General features: G+C 37.4%; 1 protein-coding gene across 1 annotated transcript; it reads right to left on the bottom strand.

The window, feature by feature from the left end:
- Positions 1 to 856: 856 nt before the first annotated feature.
- Positions 857 to 18399, bottom strand: LOC108670662 (FERM domain-containing protein 8). Its single transcript, XM_018158147.2, has 11 exons — positions 18111 to 18399; positions 11592 to 11836; positions 7089 to 7546; positions 6629 to 6943; positions 5695 to 6031; positions 4592 to 4780; positions 3567 to 3696; positions 3084 to 3242; positions 2611 to 2725; positions 1865 to 1966; positions 857 to 1323 (listed from the first exon to the last, which is right to left on the bottom strand). Exons 2-11 carry the CDS (start codon positions 11816 to 11818, stop codon positions 1280 to 1282), a joined length of 2076 nt encoding a protein of 691 aa, XP_018013636.1. The 5' UTR covers positions 11819 to 11836; positions 18111 to 18399; the 3' UTR covers positions 857 to 1279.
- Positions 18400 to 18978: the final 579 nt, after the last annotated feature.

Below are 18978 nucleotides of genomic sequence, written 5' to 3' on the forward strand. Positions count from 1 at the left end.
GAAGTCATTTCTCCCCTTGCGATAGGGAACATTCACCTTATAAATATTCACCGCTAACGTAAGGTTTCCTCAGAAGGCGGAAGGCCTGCGAAGGAATGAGCGGATTTGTATTTCAAAGTACGAGTTTCTTCATCCGGTTAATAACTCTTAAGGTTAACCAGAAAGTATAAATGAATGAATCGTGAATATTATTCCTTCCATTCCTCCTGGACTTTCCAGCTTCTAAGAACTTGCCTTAACTTTACACCTACTTACTCGTCACTCAAGGTGAGGCAGAACCTACGTAACCGATCACCGATCACAGCTTAGTTTAGCTACATGTTCACATTTCACGACGTTAGTGTTTGTCTTAGTTCATTGAGCAGCGTTGATCAAAAATTCAGCAAAAATTCTTCGAGGAATTAGGCGCTGGAATGATTCTTCGAGGAAAAATTCGAGGCGCTGGGCTGAGAAATCTACGTGGCCGACATACGTGCCTTCACTTGGCACGTTTGACTGATGACGTTTGACTGATGGCGTTTGAATGATGACGTGAGAATGATGACGTTTGACTGGTGACGTTCGACTGATGACGTTCGATTGAAGACGTTCGACTGATGACGTTTTACTGGTGACGAGATACACCCGCGTCGGGGCTAAAATCTTTAGGCCTCCAAATCTTTTTTTATTAGTTTTTATACATTATGTTCAAATAACAAATATATCAGCCAAAAGTTTTGCCTCCATTGCGGTTCATAATTCCAAATTGTTCAAGATGACAGCTTAGCAGTCTTATGTTTACCATACTAGTTAATATACGATATCAAATAACTATTTTTCTTTAAAAGTGATTTTTAAATAACTTAAAAGAAAATAAAATGTCGAAATGAAAAAATCGAGCAATTAAAACGGAAAATGGTTAAAATGCTTCTCACAACTCATAATCAGAATTTCGTCTAAAATGTAATTAAGAAATCATTCGATCGTCAAGAAAATGAATAGACATCAACTGAGATCTATTCTTGCAGCAAACAAAATAATTTACCGCAACCAAAGCCACGTTTGAAATATGTAAATTTACTTTGCTCGTATTTCGTTACAATTAATAGAAGGAATACGACGCTCAATCAGGTTCTCAGTTGCAATTCAAGGCGGGACTTTCCATCCTGGAGTATGAGCCCTGAGCGCTGCTCGATCTGTCCGGCATGAGTGCAGCGCTCGTCGCAATCTTAAACGACGTGTCAGATGCCACCTTCAGTGACGTGTTCAGCCACAGTCATACGAGATGTCCCATTGCGCCTCATCTGTGGAAGCGCCACGAGCCCATCGTGCCCACGCATCGGCCTGCAACAGGTCATTTTGATTATTTGCTTTGTAATTAAATCGTAAAGCGGCACTTATCATGGATCATGAATGCAGTTCAGCAGTTCATAGGTGTAAAAATCGTGATAAGCACTTATCATTAATCGTGAATGCAGTTAAGCAGTTCATGGGTGTAAAAATCGCAAAGTGGCACTTATCATAAATCATAAATGCAGTTCAGCATTTTATGGGTGTAAAAAAACTGAACACTGTCAGCGTCCAGCTTCAGTGAAACTGTCTTTCAATGAAAAATTCATTTCTTCGCTCTTGGGTCGTTGTTCGAAAAAAAGATTCGTCGAGTGAGTTTTTATACAAACAGCGGATTCAGTGAATGTTGAAAATGGGAATATTTCGCTTCGTTGAATTTCAGTAAAGTTTGTTAGAATGTTCTGATAACTCATAGATTCTGACTGCATGAATTTCTCAATATATATTTGACTGCAGAAGCAACACAAATCGACCAAAAAAACACTTTGAGGGGAAATAGATTCGAAATTAATTAAAGAAAATGCATTAGTCTCACCGTCTTCAGTGAAGGTCGCCAGGCACAATCTGTCGAGCTTGTTGCTCAGGGTCGAGTCTGGCACTTCTTTGCGAGAAACCGTGGCCAGTGGCACCAACACGTCTGTTTTTGTTGTGCTCATTACATAAATTTATAAAGCCGAACGTTATACACTTTGTTAGATAATCGTCAGGCAAAGAGGATTAAAGTTTCCTTATTCAAAATATTTGGAGTTTTAAATGACCTATGTTGACCACTTCATTCAAAATAAATTTATTTCTTTTTAATGTCTGCTTAAAAATTACTTAACGGTATAACAAAAATAACGTATTGGGATATAACTGCAGGACTTGTAATATTAAGTAGAATCATTTATCAGTGATATATTGAATCGTTTTCTACAGATTGAATAGTGATAAAATGTATAACGGAAATTGAATAATATCAGTGACATATCGAAAGGTTATCAAACACAATAATGCTAGATATTAACCCTCTACCGCCGTATGGCACTCTCAGGGAACATAACTTTTAACTTAAATTATACGTAAACTATTGAGTGTAGCAACCTGAGGACGTTTGTACGCAACAGAGAACATTGTAAAGTTGTCGCCCATTGCGGCAACCATCAGTGCAAGTCATTTTGCGCTCACTAAAACATATCTTTTTGGGAAGTAGGCTTGTGACAACATTGCTCCGGTTACTCATGTCAGGCGGTATAGAGGGTTAAGATTCAGATAATTCACGAGCGTGTCTAGAGCCCCGACCGTCAACATCGGTGGCCTGATCCAGCATGTGCCCATCCAGGTCATCAGGGTACAGCGCTGCACGACGCTTGATGTCCTCTACGAAGCTGTTGATGAGGGCGTCCATCATGACGGCCTTCCATCAACCACATCGAAGAGCAACATTAATATCAAGGCATCAAGCTATTGTAGTGACTATATAAAATATCTAAGCATTGCAACGCATTACCAGGTTATGAAAGCTTTTCGGCTTTCATACCCTTAAGATTGAGTGTCCATGTGACTATTTTGTGTGAAAAATTCATCAACAACGGGGTAAAGCACAAGATAAATGATTAAATTTGTAATTAAATTAAAATACCAATAATTTATCTATTAAAGCGACCTGTTAGAGTTAGGATTAAATGTGCCTCGTCGAATTAAAATCAATAAAAAAATGCTTATCTAAAAACACCGAGCACGAAAACAAAACTTAGAAACATTTGTGTTCATACCTGCTTAGAAAAAATCTGCAGCACTTTAGAAAACCGTCTTGCGCCTTCGACCACCGCGAACTGCAGGAAGAGACACGGCATGGAGTCGCTGCTCCAGTCGTTGCTCGGCTGTGCAAACTCCCACGAGAGCTCGTCGTACCGCAGCGATAATAACACAGTCTGCAAATTTAGTTTCAAACTTTGTCCATTCGTTCAATATTGAAATAATTACATATTATTTGATGTCAATCTATATTATAATTTAAATGTACATTTTCAAGTATAAACTTCGTTAATTTCCTTCTTCAAATATTTACATCGTCACCTAACTTCGTCATATATTTACTTCGTGACTGCACTTCTTCAATATATAAAAATTGCCTTCTTCGTCACTTCTTCGGCAAAATATGTCTTCTAATATTCTGTATTGAAGATTGAATGCTGAAAATTTTACCACATTCTGCCATTACTGACTAAAAGTCTGTAGAAAATTACAACTCTAACCGAGTTGTTGTGGTCTACCACCGAAACTCCGGCCCCGTTGATGGCCACCAGCACCGGCACGTCTGGTCGCGGTAACCATAGCGACGTCCCTCGTCGGGGTACCTCAATTTGCCCGTGGAAAAAGGCACTCCTGAGACAGCAATGAAAATATTAATTTTTCTGGTATAATTCATAGACATTCATCTTTTAGCTGAAATGGCACGATGTAAACATCTGGCATTTGCCTAACTAACTACTTTAAAATGATATATAGTAATTAAGACCTGAAACAGTTCCTACCAGGATTACAGTTTTGTTTGCAATACTCACAACAATCTCTGAGGAAAAAAGTCCCGGCATTAAAAATAACATTAGCACGAAATGACATCAGCACGAAACCCGTCATAGACGTTGTCTCATTATGAAGAAAAAGACAGCCATGTGTGCATGTCTAACATGAATTTGCTGCATCCTGAATGCAAAATTAATTGACGGAATGAAAATTGATGAGACACAAAACGTTATAAAACTACCTCTAGTTACATCGGTCACATTTAACTATTCTTCAGGAACAACGAATTGAAAAAAAAATGACCCAATTCAAATTGAGTACCTACAGAGCATCTTCAAGGACCAAGAACGTAATTTACATTGCCTGTATTTCCTCTGGGCTGTCATCACACTATAACCTATATCACAGGACGGTTATAGCAGAGTCCCGAAAAAAAGATATTCACGCAAAATGGAAATCAACACAATGGGATAAAAATGAATATTAGTCGCCGTTAAAATATCCCATCTTTATCTTGGGAGTCCTTGTGAGATTATACCTGTAATCTAGGAATTTTGAAGTGTTGGGAATTCTACCTCTTCTAGTGGTGACAAAGGTTGTAAGTCAAATTCTGGGAGCAATTCAAATTTCCCATGCATTCATTATCATGACACTAGCTTCTTTCAAAAAGTCTAATTTCTTGCAAAAGCGATTAAATGTTTACCATCACCTGGCAAACTCTCTATATTTCTTAATATCTGAATACATATATTACCCGTAGTAAGGCAGAGACCAGCAGAACTCCAAGTATTTGCGGGTAAGTTTGCGGCACTGTACGTTGTTGGGTATGGAGCGGAACTGCTCGATGATGCGAATCTCCGGCGTGCTCTTGCTGTTGAAACTGACGAGGTCGCTGAGCCTGAGGCGGCACGCGTGGTCGGGGAGGTAATCCAATAGACGCCTCCTGGAACCCGAGGAAGAAGTGCTGACGGTTTAATGGTGAATGCAGTATAAAATACTTAAATTTTATTAAATCATTTTCAGCTTAGATTTAATACCATTAATAATTATTTACCGTAATATTAACCTACTCAGGTTCGTTAGTCATCGACAATGCAATACATGAAACAAGTTTGATGATATATCTAAAATTATTTTCAGTTTAGATTTAATATCATTGATAACTATTTAACGTAAGATTAATCTATAGATTTGTTAGTTACCGGCAAAGCAATACATGAAACAAGTGTAATGATGTATCGAAAATGTTCAGTGTTTTATTTTTCAAATTCTTAACTTAATATTTTGCTATTGTTAATTGAAAACTACGCAATGGAAAGAGAGTTCGGATTATGACCGCACACAAATAGAATGATACACTAAACTGTCATAAATATGTCGATTCTTCTGAATGCTAATGCCTCGAAATTATTTCGATTTTATAACATCCAAGTCAACAAACACAAACGGCTTCAACCGTCGTATAGTTTCCAATGAAGTTAAAGTGACTTAAATCTAGTTACCTGAAGCCCCATCTTGATGTTTTTAGACATTAACTATAATTATAGCCTCCTGATCTATAAATTTTAACGTATATGTATAGTATATCACTCCAAATATTTTACGTAGAATGAGTCATCAAAAACGGATATTGGTCATTATTTTTTTTTTAATTTCCTAGCGTAAAATATTCGGCAAATAAAGAAGTCTCTGGACTGTAAATTTAAATTGAGACTCTTATTTTTAGTAGATTAGTAGATATTTTCACAATTCGGTCAGTAATTCTCATCTACGTTATAACACTAATATAGAAGCATTCACTTGTTTCCGAAAAATCCCTCAAAGTTTTCCCGGCAACTAAAACTTGTGAAGCCTCACCTGAAGAATGATGGCGTGTGGCTGTTGTGGTCGTAAGGCCCGAGTTCGAGCCTCGCTTGTATACCAGCCAGCATTTCATAGTCAAGAGACTCACACGGATACCGAGCAGCAAGCAAGTTCCATTTGGCCTCCTCGTACAGCAACTCGAGGACTTTGCAGTCCCGTATCTTGACTTCCTCTCTCTTGGTGAAGAAAATGTTTCGTCTGAGGACAATTTTCGGCTCATGAGCGTGTCTCTCGTCCCGTGCGCTAAGGGACGTTGGACCGAAGCGTCTGAGAAGCTCTGACCAGTGGCGGCGCACTTCAAGTGGCCGGTGGAAGGGCTTTAGTTGAATCTCTGAAAAAAATACATGATATTAATTTTTTTGTGAGGCGTTAACGAAAGACATGAGTCGGTATCTAAATATTGAAAATTACATTTCTTCCACGAAGACAAAAAATATAATTGTTCTACACAAATCTTGCCATGTTAAAGGTTTTCAGAGGATATTTTGTAGCACTCTCACAAAAAACTATCCTGGTGTTGCGGATGTGCACTCAATTTTACTAGAAATACAAAAAAAATTCGAGTTCTGAATATAATTTCTCATGTTGAAATATGTATGATTGAGAATATATATACTCAATTGTATTTACTCTCGTTGGCTCAGTAAAAATTGTAACTCTTATTGTGTTATTCACAGTAAATCCATCTTATCAAAGTGTAGTCAATAATTGATTTTAACAAATTTAATACTAAAATAATGAAGATTCTCAATATTACTGATATTCACCGTTCTTTCGGTAGAGCGAATTGACTCCTTCACTTATTCTTTTGCACCGTATCTTTCTGGCAACATGTTGATATTATTATTTTCTTAATATTAGAATAATTTTTTAATATAATCAAGCTTTTACTTAAAACTACGATATTTTTATCTACTATACAATTCACCTAACAATGGAGACACCATCCAGATCGCAAAGACCTCCATCGCTTGTTTGGGCAGGTTCATTTCCTCCTCCTCGATGATGAGCGCCAGCAGCTCTCTCGCTGTCACTCTCATGCCGTCCTCTAGTCGAAGTCTTATGGCCAAGCGCGAATGTAGGTACACGCAGGCATCCACGATGCTTCCGCTTGGACTTACTGAACAGTTTTGTCCGTTTTTATTGACAGCGTTGATGATGCAGCCGCCCTGGGTGGACGTGTTGGTTGTGCTATTGCTGTTTACGCTGCCTCCGCTATTGCTGCTGGTGCTAGAATTGTTGGCTGGAAAATAAAAATTTTATTTTTAAATTAAGTTCACGATGGTTTGAATATCTCATTTAACTACAATATTTTTTGAAGACAATCACAGGTTATCAAGCACGATCTTCTCCATAATGAAAGAAAAACAGACTATCTGTTAACGAACTTTTTGTTTTGCGATCAATTTCGGGCTTCGCAGAAACTTTTTTCTCGCCGGAATCGGAATCCGAGTGTCCCGACACTTGCGACGAGTGTGCGTGGCCGTGGGGACCCATGTTGTGTGGGTTGCCCTGCCCTGTATTGACGACCGCAACGTTGTGTGGGTGGCCCATGTGTGGTGTGTGTGGTGTATGTGGTCGCCTCTGAAGCGTGGCGGTAGGGTGAATAGGCTGGCCACCAGGACCTGATGGATGTCCCATAGGACCGTGCGAGTGGACATTTGTGTTCGGTTTGTCCCCTTTCCCGTCGATGCCCATTTGGGGGACCTCGAAGGCCATAGGTCCCATTCCCGGGTAGTACATTGGAGACGAGGAAGTCGAAGATGTTTTGTCAAGATGATCTGTGCTTCCTTTGTAGTCTTTGGCTCGGAAGAAATCACCTGATGCCCTTTCCCTTAGAAATTCCCTGAAAATGTAATCAGAATCATTCCTGGATATAAATGTATTCATTAATTGTATAAGATAGGGTATTTTTCAGGTACTCCAAGCGAGGAAATTTATAAAAAAACGTAATCCTTAGAAGCAAAAATATCCTGTAATGACTACAAAAACTTATGAGTAAGAAAAATAAATTAATGAACTAATTAACAATTGCATGCGGCCATTGTATTAGATTCAATCCTCATATACTATCAAATTTAGGGTACAACGAAACCATGTACCAAAAATATTGTATGATGTTACAATTCAATAGTGTTATTCATATAAATTTATTTGAACTTTGCGTCATTCGACAACGTCATGGTACAACGTCATGGTACAACGAAATTGCGTCATGGTACAACGAAACCATGTACCAAAAATATTGTATGATGTTACAATTCAATAGTGTTATTCATATAAATTTATTTGAACTTTGCGTCGTTCGCCAGAAAAAAAGATCGATGTCATGAAAATCACTTTCGAATTTATATTGCATTAGCAGCAGGAATAAATATAATTTACTCGTCAAGTAGAACGTCAAGAAAAATATATCTAAACAAGCGTAGAAATAAAAACGTTGAAAATAGCTACTAAAGACTCCAAAGACCAATTAAAAACGTCGAAAAAACTCAACTCGGCAATTTCACACCAAGAGCTACCACGTACATCACACACAGCCAATATAATTACTCAGTACGTCATTGAACTGAATTAAAGAGAGGGAGTAAATCTTAATTGCAATGCAGACATAGCGTACATCATTTAAATTCTATGTAGAACTCCGAAAATAAACGATATATTCCGCAATTTACGGCGAAATGGGAGCTAAAACTACAGAAACAGTGCTAGGAAAAGCAATATGAAAAATTAATCCATCACAATATTTTATCATAATTATCCATTATTATAACTATTATACCATTCGAATTTATATTAATTTAAAACAATAGATTCATGTGATTCATGAAAAATAAGCTGCAGCAATAAATAACTTGACTTCTATCTAATTCCGTGGGCTGCTAATTTCTAACACCGTAGGCAAGCATGACCGTGAACATTAAAGGCTAGAATTTTTCAATTTTATATGGTTTGAAATAATTTATATTCAATAAAACAACTTAATTTATTTTATATTTTATTTATTTAGATTTTTCTATTTTTACAGTTAAGCCGAAATCGCTATAAATAGCTTAGTTGCAATTCAAGGGTCAATATTGAATTAATTTTTAGCGTCACTTCTAGAATAACACAAACAGTACAATAAAAAAAGTGTCAGGCCGTTTCTATAAACTGATGGGCGAGTATTAGTGTAGTATGGTAGTTTCGGCGGTGAAGAAATAGGCCCATGGCCTGTTTCCGACTATATTACTTTTCGCAGCATGTTAACAGGCAATCTAAATCTATATGACATGAAACCTTTCCCTGTTTTTAATTGATAAAATTAATTCCTTTTTGTTGGAATGGTGAGTGTGGGAGATCTAAAAACTCGCCTTTTAACCAGACCGGTTCAAAACTGTCGTTGATTGGAAATATATGCAGGACTTTTATTTGGTCCGTAAGGTGCTAGGCATTTGAAGACTGAACATACGACTTAATAACTTTTTCTAGTTTTTTCGTAAACGCGTTCATAGTCGGAGCGTCAACGGTGTCGTAAGGGAGGCTGTTCCACATGTCGGTGACTCGAAGCGAGAAGAAATGTTGTCGCTTGGATGATTTGCAACAATTTTCCTTGCAGAGAATAAGAATAACCGTTTGAAAAGGAAATCATAAGTTTTCTTATTTTTCGTTTTTACAGTTGATAATGAAAACAATCATGAAAGCGGAAATACTGCTTATTGTGAGACGATTCTCAAAGTCCATATTATTTTATTAAACATGGAGCATTATGTATAAAATAAAAACAACAAGAACTGAACTGCACTTTGACTGAAAATTTTTTAATGTTCGTATTCTGAAGCGTATAATAAAGACCATCACGATGAGAAAGCTCGTGAGCGAAAATATCAAGTTCCTTGACACTGTTTACTCCCCAATCGAATTTTTTTTAGAAACAGAATACAATAAAGGCTGGATTTTTGCCTAATAAGCCTTTTGCATGTTCCTGAAGCACAAAAAATTAGAAATAAATCAAATTCCAGACCAAACTTTTCAGAAAAGTCTTCAAGTCAATTTTGATGGCAACAACTGCAGATACAAATTTCCATTTAAAATTAACATCTGCAGATACAAATTTTAAATTAAATACTATGGCATTAAGGGATCATCAGCGCGAGAACTTCTTGTTTCAAAACGCAGCAGTAGTAAGTAAATTCGGAATAACAGCTAACTCATCAAGTTTTTAAGTAAATGAGAATGATTATTTTTTTGAACTAACGCAAAATGAATATTGTCAGTAAGAATCAGGAAAGTTCGAATTGGCTGCTCTATAATATTTTAATCAACAGATATCTTGATTAACACATTATCTAAAGAAGCAGAAGTGCCTGCCTTGAAAAACCTAGCGAATGAGTTCAAGAGGTCATAAGTTGATCTTTATAACGGCATATAACTGATGCCACATAATTGAAATAGTGCGCAATATTATATCTCTTAACATGACTTAATTTATCCTGGTTGTGTTTTGCTCTCAGGAAATGATGCATAAATGCAATAAAATTAAAAGCCGCATTTACCGGTTGTTATGAACGTGAAATGAACATCAGTATGCCTACATTTGACCACTTCATATTGCCGTTAATGGGACAAAACTTGTAATAAACAATAACAATTGATCTAACGGTAATAAGAAGATTTGTGAAAAATTTAGTCGTGACGGATGCTACAGCCGGCATCAAATTGTGCCTGGCGTTCAAAGTTTTTGCGGACTAGAAAATACGGGGACGTAATACATCAGAATATTCGATAATCTCCTTACGTCATCGGCGTAAATAGAGAATTTACGAGAACTTACGTAATCTATTTACGTAAATAATGTACTAATAATATAATAATACTAATTTAATAATAATAATGTAATAAAGACGTAATCTATTTACGTCATCGATAATTTACGTCATCGACGCAGAAAGTTCATCAATTATAATCGGAACTTTTGTCGCTAGAACGCGCGGAACAGAGCCCAGAAACGCACTCGTGAGCTTGTCCCGTGGAAATACAATCCTTATGAATAACACATGGGCTGTGACTTAACATTGAAACGCACTCGAAAGAAAATCTAAATAGGAAAAATTGTATTTTTAATAAAGTTAAGACAGCCATAACCAAGGAAAAAGTAAACTTTGGTAGTACATAATGGAAAATAGACAAATGCATACGGTTCAAATTATTAAAATATTGATTGATATAAGTATTCGTCATATAAAAAAAAACAATCATACCTATCCTTGCAAAATATCGAAATTATAAAGAAGCGAGTTGATGAACTGAAACGTTCAACACCATATCTCACACCACGTATTTTTTTCTAAAAAATCACATTACGTAATTTTTCTAAAAAATACATTTATAAACAGTATATTTAGTTATACTAAAGAAAATAAGTAAAATGCAATAAATTGACTAAATTATAAGATTTTGAATCAATAGAGCTCAGTAATGTACAATTACATATATTTAACAATAGCTTCTAATAAAGAAGCCCGATCGCTTCAGTTGTTTTGAAATGAATACAGCAATTTAATATAGCATCAACACAACAGATCAATGTGTTAGCAATTGTTTTATGTGATAAAAATACTTATAATATAATATCAATATCGGTTTCAGTGATGTTTAGGTCGTTAGACCTGTCGCCGATTCCAAACATTGCACGACATTCACAGCTTGTTGCGGTCTCGAACACGCAACTCACTTCCAATTTTACGTTGCTTAAACCGCTCGTCCTCCTCACCAATTCTGACCACAATTATTGCACAGTCCTGGGATCGAACCCGTACCTCTCTGCTCTAATTCTGATACTCTGAACTGTAACCAAAGGGCCACAATATATAATTCATATGTTTTGTATTCTGTATAGGAATTTTATTTACCTGGAAATGGTAGCAGAGCGCGGGAAGGCCTCGTACTCCGGGTTGGAGGGAGGGGCTTGAGGCCCGCCATAGCGCGATGGTTGTTGCTGCAGCCTGGCACCCTGGCCGTGGTACTCGACAGGGATCACTGTCACGTAGTTATGACTGCCGCTACTGTCACTCTGGTGGCCGCCGCGCTCTGCTCCGACCAGACCAGCTTCTTCTTCGTCGAACCCGTACTCGCTCATTGCTTCGTGGCACCTGGGCTGTGGAGGCATTCACAATTAGATACGTAATATTTAATCTAAACTAACAGATTGCAGAGCATTTAATCTAAACTAACAGATGAACAGAGCATCGTGCATCAGGTGGCCCAAATGAGGGCGGATGAACGATAATCAGAGGCGGCGATCCATCGTGGCCTGGGACTGCTATGTCCCAAACAAATACTAAGGATACTAAGGATTGAAATACACTGTCATGATTTGTTTTTCCAGGTACCAAATTGTCGTACAAACTGCTTTCCTATTACTTCATCGCTCAGGATATCTGATGATTAAAATCACATTACGACTGTGCGAACAAATTTCTAGGGTATTCAGTACCCACATGCAGGTAATCTTAATTGTTATTAAATTTCTGGACAATTTACTCGCTTCCATCCAGTAATCTGACGTTGAATCTCTGTTGAATTAAAACGTTGCTTCAACGTCATTAATTTTGTCTGTTGTTTTATTGCTGCATTATTCAAGAGGTACGTTACTTTTTCAAGAGATTATAATAAAAGTTATCTCTTCTAAACTAATGATATGAATTAGTTTTGGGGTGCATGATCAGCTAACTCGTGGAAGCTTAATTGACTAATATTAAGACTCAATTGACAATTACTATTAATAGGAATAAGATAATCAATTAATAGGAATAAGATAAACACAATTTGAACGTAGTAACAACCATTGATTGAGTAACGATACCCATGTATCGGTCAAGGCTGTTTAATTCCATAAATCAACATTAGTGTTAATGAACTGCCTGATCACAAAAAAAAACTTGGTATCACTCTTGAATAATTGAAATTTTATTAAATGATCCACGAAAACATAGGATTAAAAGTTGAATGACGAACGCAGGGCAAAATATTCAGAGAAAATGCATAATTTACTATGGTATGTTTTCTAGGCAACTTTAATTACTAAAAATAACGGGAAACTTCCAAGGTCTGTGAAAGAAAAGCAGCTTATCAAAATTCCCTTGTTGTTCCAATCATGGAGAGAAATGCCAGTGGATGGAGTTATGCCCGTTAATGCAAATGCAATAGCAAATGCAATAGCTACTACTGTATATCATATTTTTGAAGTAACATTAACGACAACAGGCGTACGTGTATTAAAAATTCATGGAAAAGATCCTAAATATCTTGAATAAATACATTCTTGGAATTTTCCAGACCGTGGAAGTGCACGTCTTTCACGCGGATTCTTTCCCCATCTGAAACGAGATGATGTTATTTCCCGTCGCTGAACATCCACCTCTCACGCCCCAAGAGGCAGAGCAAGTAAATGAGATTTCATATCTGATTCAATAAAAAAACTAGTCGGAAATCAACTTAATTTTAAAATGCTTTTCAACGTGCAACTTGTCAATGTTGCCCGAATTTTCCTCAACCCATCACGTACAGGATGAGGACTTTGTCAGTCCCAGAGCACCCTTCCATTCGAAACGAAATGACATGCCATTTTTCGAGTACACGTTGCCAGTCGCATACCGATTTCTCATCATCGCCATTGAAAAGCTTTCAAACGCGGTAAATTTCAGCCGATATTAAAGATCTCTGCGTCGCTCACATGGCGAGGAATCGAGACGTCGGCTGTCGAGAATTCGATAACAGAAAAAAAAATTAAATTGGTAAAGGTATAACTTAAGAGTTTTTTATTTTTAAACCGATGATAATGTTAACTCGGATGCTTCCGATAACTAGTGAAATTAAGAGGTTTTATAACTGAATCAACATTCTACTATGAAACTTTATTTCGTCCATTGTTTTGAACGAAATCGAAGATAAATTCTCATTTGATTCTTTAGCTTACAAATAAATTCTGATAATATTATTGCAAACTGAAATAAATGCACATATTCATTCACAATCGAGTTGCCTTACATTCCTCGCCATCCAGTCGTTCCAGAGCTTCGCTGGAAATGAAGCAGACAGCAGGGACAGATCTCGGACGCTCAGATCGCCGCTGGAATGACTCAAATTCTCAAGCACACTGTGTGTTCCTTTTGCATCCAAATCTTCTAACTCGTGAATCTTTTCGCGATCACTTTCATCGAGAACTCTGCGATTGCTCTCGGTGTTATCTTCCACTTTACCAGATTGACTTTGTCGAAATGATCCCGTATTTGGGTCTAAAAACGAGTTTTGAATGGACACATTGTCCTCAGAGCAGATTTTGGTCGCATTTTTGTTCTTCATCTTTGCGCATGCATCCCGATGTTGCACCTGTGTTTCGTGAAGATAATTGATGAAGTTTTCTTTGTTATCTTCAGAGAAATTGGATTTTACATGGTCTCTTGCCTCACTTGATTCTGATATCGTAACTTTAGGTGAATGTCGCTGAAGCTGGTCAACTTCAAACATGTTAGCGTCAACCACACTGCCATCCGATGAGCTGCATTTCCAATACTCGTCGAGCCACGAAGATCCTGTTTTATCGCCTCTAAGTTCGGCCGTCTCCATGTCCAACACACAACACTTGGCATTTACATGAGTCTGTTTAGGTTTTAGAGCAGTTTCCAAATGATCCTCGTTCTCAACTTGTTCTGAGTAGAGAGGGTTTGGTTTCAATGAACCTTCTTTCTGAGAAGTAGAGAACTCTTCTATTGCACTGATTTTCGTAATGCTTTCTCTATGAGATTTTGAAAAGATAAAACGCCGTCTTGCAGGAATTTCTGGTGAATCGCAGTTTTTGTTCAATTCATATTCAATATTGCATTGTGGACGCTTTGACAATTGCGAAGCATTTTGAGTTCTCGAGAAATAGCTGGAAAAAAAGTTGGATTTACTTCTATTAACATCACTAAAAGTTTTTCGCGACATATGTAGTCCAATATCACTTTTGAAATATGAGTCTTTCATACGGTTAAGTTTCAACCTCGGGCTTCCTCCAAAACTTGTATCAGGAACGTCTGAATAAAGCGAAGCAAAGAACCTTTCTTTATGGGACTTGATGCTTCTAGAAATGCTGAATTCGTCGTAATCTTTAGAATCACTCGTGCTGGACGGAATTTCAAGACTTATCACCTGATCTGAAGATCGTGAAGGATCACACAGCGCAGGATTTATGCTTTCCAAGACGATCCCTCGGCCTTCGGAGATTTCAGCAGCATTCGGCGAACTCGTTCCGCTTTCAAAAATAATTTCGTGTTGGGCTTCTGAGCTCTCCGGACTCGCATTCGAAGCTGTACTATTTATTCGGTGTTCAACCTCGTACTTGTGATCTGGGATGGCATCAGAACTGAAACAGCTAACAGATTGATAAATATTGTGTGATATATCTTGGGCTTCACTTTTTGGTTGGCAATAATCTATTCCATTAATTTCTTCGACAGTATCAGAAGTATTTTTAACAACGACATTTGTCTCTTGGGTAATTTTCTCGGATTCGTCAGACATTGGATAGCTATCAGAATATCCCTGCATGCGAGTGCTACGATGCAACTTACGTGAAGCACGCGATTTTTTTATCTGTCTATTTTGTTTTTCCATTTCGCGCTGCTCCCTAAATTTTTCTTTTTTAGTATTCAAACTCTCGTCTGAATCAGAGCTGCAAAAAAACGAGCCAACGATTCTATACGAATTCTTCCTTCTTGATTTATCACGATTCTTGTTGCGTGATAAAACTTCTTCTGACGCACTTCGAATATTTCTCGGGTGCGATGCCTCCTGACCAAACCTGAATTCCCGACGTTTACCAGACTTCGCCTCGAAAAGAGTCTCCAAACTCTGAGCTGATCCGTCGTAAGCCACGTTGCAAAAGCCACCGTCGTTGCTTCCACTTGCTTTATGAATGTCCTCGATGGTTTTCCAGCGCCCTCGAGTATCCACCAAGTTGCCTTGAAAAGCTCCGTGTGCCTCTTGTGAAATTGCGACGTTTGTTAAATTATCATCTTTCACAGAAATGTTATCCTTGACATCAGTATTGTGAACTACAACCGTCCTACAACTGGAAGCAGACGCCGTGTGTTCATCTAACATGATGTGTTTGTTGATGTTGTTATTTATCTGTTGATGATTGTTAATTTTCTCGCTAGGATAATAGACTGTCTCGTATACATTCTCGGGTATACCACTACCTTCAACAGTTTTCTGATGCTTCCGTGCTTTGGCGTAAAACTGTCGAATGATGCGCGATTTTTCATTTAATTCCTTAAGTCTTTTGGCAGCAACGACATCTTTTGGAGTTGTTTTGATAGATCCAGTGGGAGTGTAACGATTTAAATGAATTTTATGTTCATCTCCGCTGTGTGTCGACTTAGTTCGCTCATCTTCCAACGAAAATGCCTGACAGCTACCTTTCTGAAATACGCTTTTCATTTTGTAGCAGACATTCATCATTTACGCATATCAATTTATCTTTCGTTGCCTGCCGTGAAAACTTCGGTAAGCGTTATCAATTAATTTATTGAACCAAGAGAATTGTGAAATTTTAGCTATCCAAAATATTTTATTCAGCATTGTAGAACAGAAATTTTTGCCTAAACAACCAGCATAACGCTCATAGTTTCATTTTTCATTCTTTAAACAGTCACTAATTTGCAAATAATCAATATAGACGAAATCTTAATACGTTAATTTATAAATATTTTCCAGAACAAGAAACACGGCACTATCACGGCCAGCACATAATCGCAACAAACGCACATCATCAACTGCCGGAAAACTCAACTAATACCGGCCAGCCAGCGGTCCTCAATCCAGCTTCCACCCTGCAACATGACGACGCAGCCGTGCATGGACGTATATTGGGCCATTGCCGGCTCTGTTGCTGCTAAGTTTAGTCCGCAATGTTCGGATCCGATCCCAAAACAACGGAAATAGAAGCGGAAGCAGTTGCGCTAGTTCCATTGTCCTGAACATGGGGCGTCAACGCGGTCACACCGGAAAAAAATTGCCGTAGTTAAATTAGTGGGTTAACAAACATTCGTATGCAATAATAATTAAAGTTTGAAAAATTTTCAATTGTCGTGTAGGGCGGCTTGCTTATAGGTGCCGAAATACTTGTAGAACATCTCGCAAATAATTTCCAAGTCTTATAGTACATTTTCGCATAAATTAATTACTGAAGCTAGATGGTGAACTGAACGAGAAGGAAGTTTATTGAAAATTCTATTTTAATGGTACAACTTTTAGGATAAACATTATCTTATCACTATAAAGGATACCTTAACGTAACCTCGTCAATTGAAACATAAGTTTCGCATTTGCTTCGAGTTTAAAATTTTTAAAATGATGAAAGTTTACCATTAAATATTGTGCATACAACTCGATAACTATCCCCAAAATTACTCTGAAAAATAATCTCGAATTCCGGACAAATCTGATATTATGTAAATTTATAGCTGGAGACTATGTTTACAGCCTCCATCTTGAACCGTCAAAGAAATCTCGGTGTCAATGATTTTTTTTTTTTTTTGCATACCCATTGTTCTCTAATAGTTGGATTTGCATTTCGGTTTTTAAGTTACTAGTGGATGCACCTTGTAAAGTGTTCAGGCCTTGAAGGTTCATTATATGAGGGCGAGTATGATGTTCGTTTTGTAGCGCTTTGGATATTCAGTCATGTCGTTTAGTCCCTTTTTGACGTCAATGGATATCCGAGAAACTTACGAAACGAGTGAATTATTCTCAGCTCGTACCATTACACCGACGAAAGCGCGCTATTTCGTCTGAATTCGTAAATAAACATCAATAGTAAATAAAGTCCTGAAGCCGCTCGAAGTTCCGTTATGTGTTCTTCGTTCAGAACACCGACAGGAATGTCATCGATCAACTGTAAAGCTCAATCAGGCTTCATCTATGCGTCTAACAAACCTCGATTTTCGAGTTGGCACTTAAATAATTCAGCATGTTGGACCCACAGGACTGATTATGGCAACGCCTTCAACTCGACAAATTTTGTTATATTATTTCTTCTGATATTTGTTATTTTTATAATCGTTCATTGAGAAATTTCAAAAGGAATCTGGAAATTCCTGGCCAACCCTGCCTTGGAAGTTTTGTCGACAGTTGCTTCGTTTTTTTTCCTCAGCGTACCAGAATACAAATGAAATTAAAGAAAACAATAAAACTACATGATTTGTGACCATTCAAGGTACGTCAGTATAAAAAAGGTTAAGAATTGTGTGAAAATGAAACAGAGAAAAAGTATTTAATTTTACTAACACGAATTCTAATCGAACAATTGTATCAATTTAAAGAATAATAATTATTCAGTCAAGTGCAAACACCACAAAATATAAGCGACCATGCCAGATTCTCACCAATACATTGTAGCGTGCTGCAGCAGGCGATGTCTGGTCGTCAAAATGCCATGCCAGAGATCATTTTGTTAGTGAACGATATAACTAATGCTAACCGAGCATTAGTCACCAGCCTTGGTGACTACATCACCAGTCTTGCCTATACTTTCCTTGTGGTTGTATAGCTGTGTGCTTTCCTTGTGATTGTCCTCCTAGCACAGCGATACGAAAAATCTTGCAGGAAAATTATAACGTGACTCTAGTATTGTTTTCACTGTTCAGGCGTAAAATAAATTAGTTCATAGCAATGGTTACCTCTAACTTTTTATCGGGAACAAAAGGAAATATAACGAAAAAAATATGAAGCTTTTCAAAGAAACATTGTTCGTATCATTTTATACTTCTGATTTAGTCTTGTATTTTCTCTCAGAACTCCTGAACCTCCAATAGATCATTCAAACCTGTTATAATGACGAAATGATATTGAATTTCCTATTATCGTGCGAAGGCGCATCCCCTACAAAACATCTTGCCCTCAACTCATTTTAAAACACTCCTCGATACGATATTTTATAATAATGAACTATTATTGCATCAGCTGATCGAAAAATTCCCTAGCTTCACTTCGTATACAGCTAATAAACGATGAAAAATTGTCCTATTTAGTCGATCAGACTTCATCGAATTTCAAGAAAAACACAGTGCCATTACTGACACACAACAGCCTTGTGCGGGATATTGAAAATATTTCCTATGGAAACTCATTGCCACATAATTAAATTAGAGCATTTGAAAGGCCCTTCATTCACAACTATTATAAGTCACTTTCAAATGCAAATTAATTAACATTGTTATGATTATTGATCACAAATATACATGTTGAAGCGAA

Source organism: Hyalella azteca, unplaced genomic scaffold, assembly GCF_000764305.2.
Source record: "Hyalella azteca isolate HAZT.00-mixed unplaced genomic scaffold, Hazt_2.0.2 contig11532, whole genome shotgun sequence".
Lineage (NCBI taxonomy): Eukaryota > Metazoa > Arthropoda > Malacostraca > Amphipoda > Hyalellidae > Hyalella > Hyalella azteca.

What these genes read in the sequence shown, in the direction of transcription:
- LOC108670662 (XM_018158147.2), bottom strand. Translation starts at nt 11,818, where the DNA reads ATGAGCGAGTACGGGTTCGACGAAGAAGAAGCTGGTCTGGTCGGAGCA. An exon ending in AATTGATCGCAAAACAAAAA is followed by an intron (nt 6,944 to 7,088) that starts GTTCGTTAACAG and finishes TTTATTTTCCAG; the next exon opens with CCAACAATTCTAGCACCAGC. An exon ending in TGGTCTCTGCCTTACTACGG is followed by an intron (nt 3,697 to 4,591) that starts GTAATATATGTA and finishes TTGCTGTCTCAG; the next exon opens with GAGTGCCTTTTTCCACGGGC.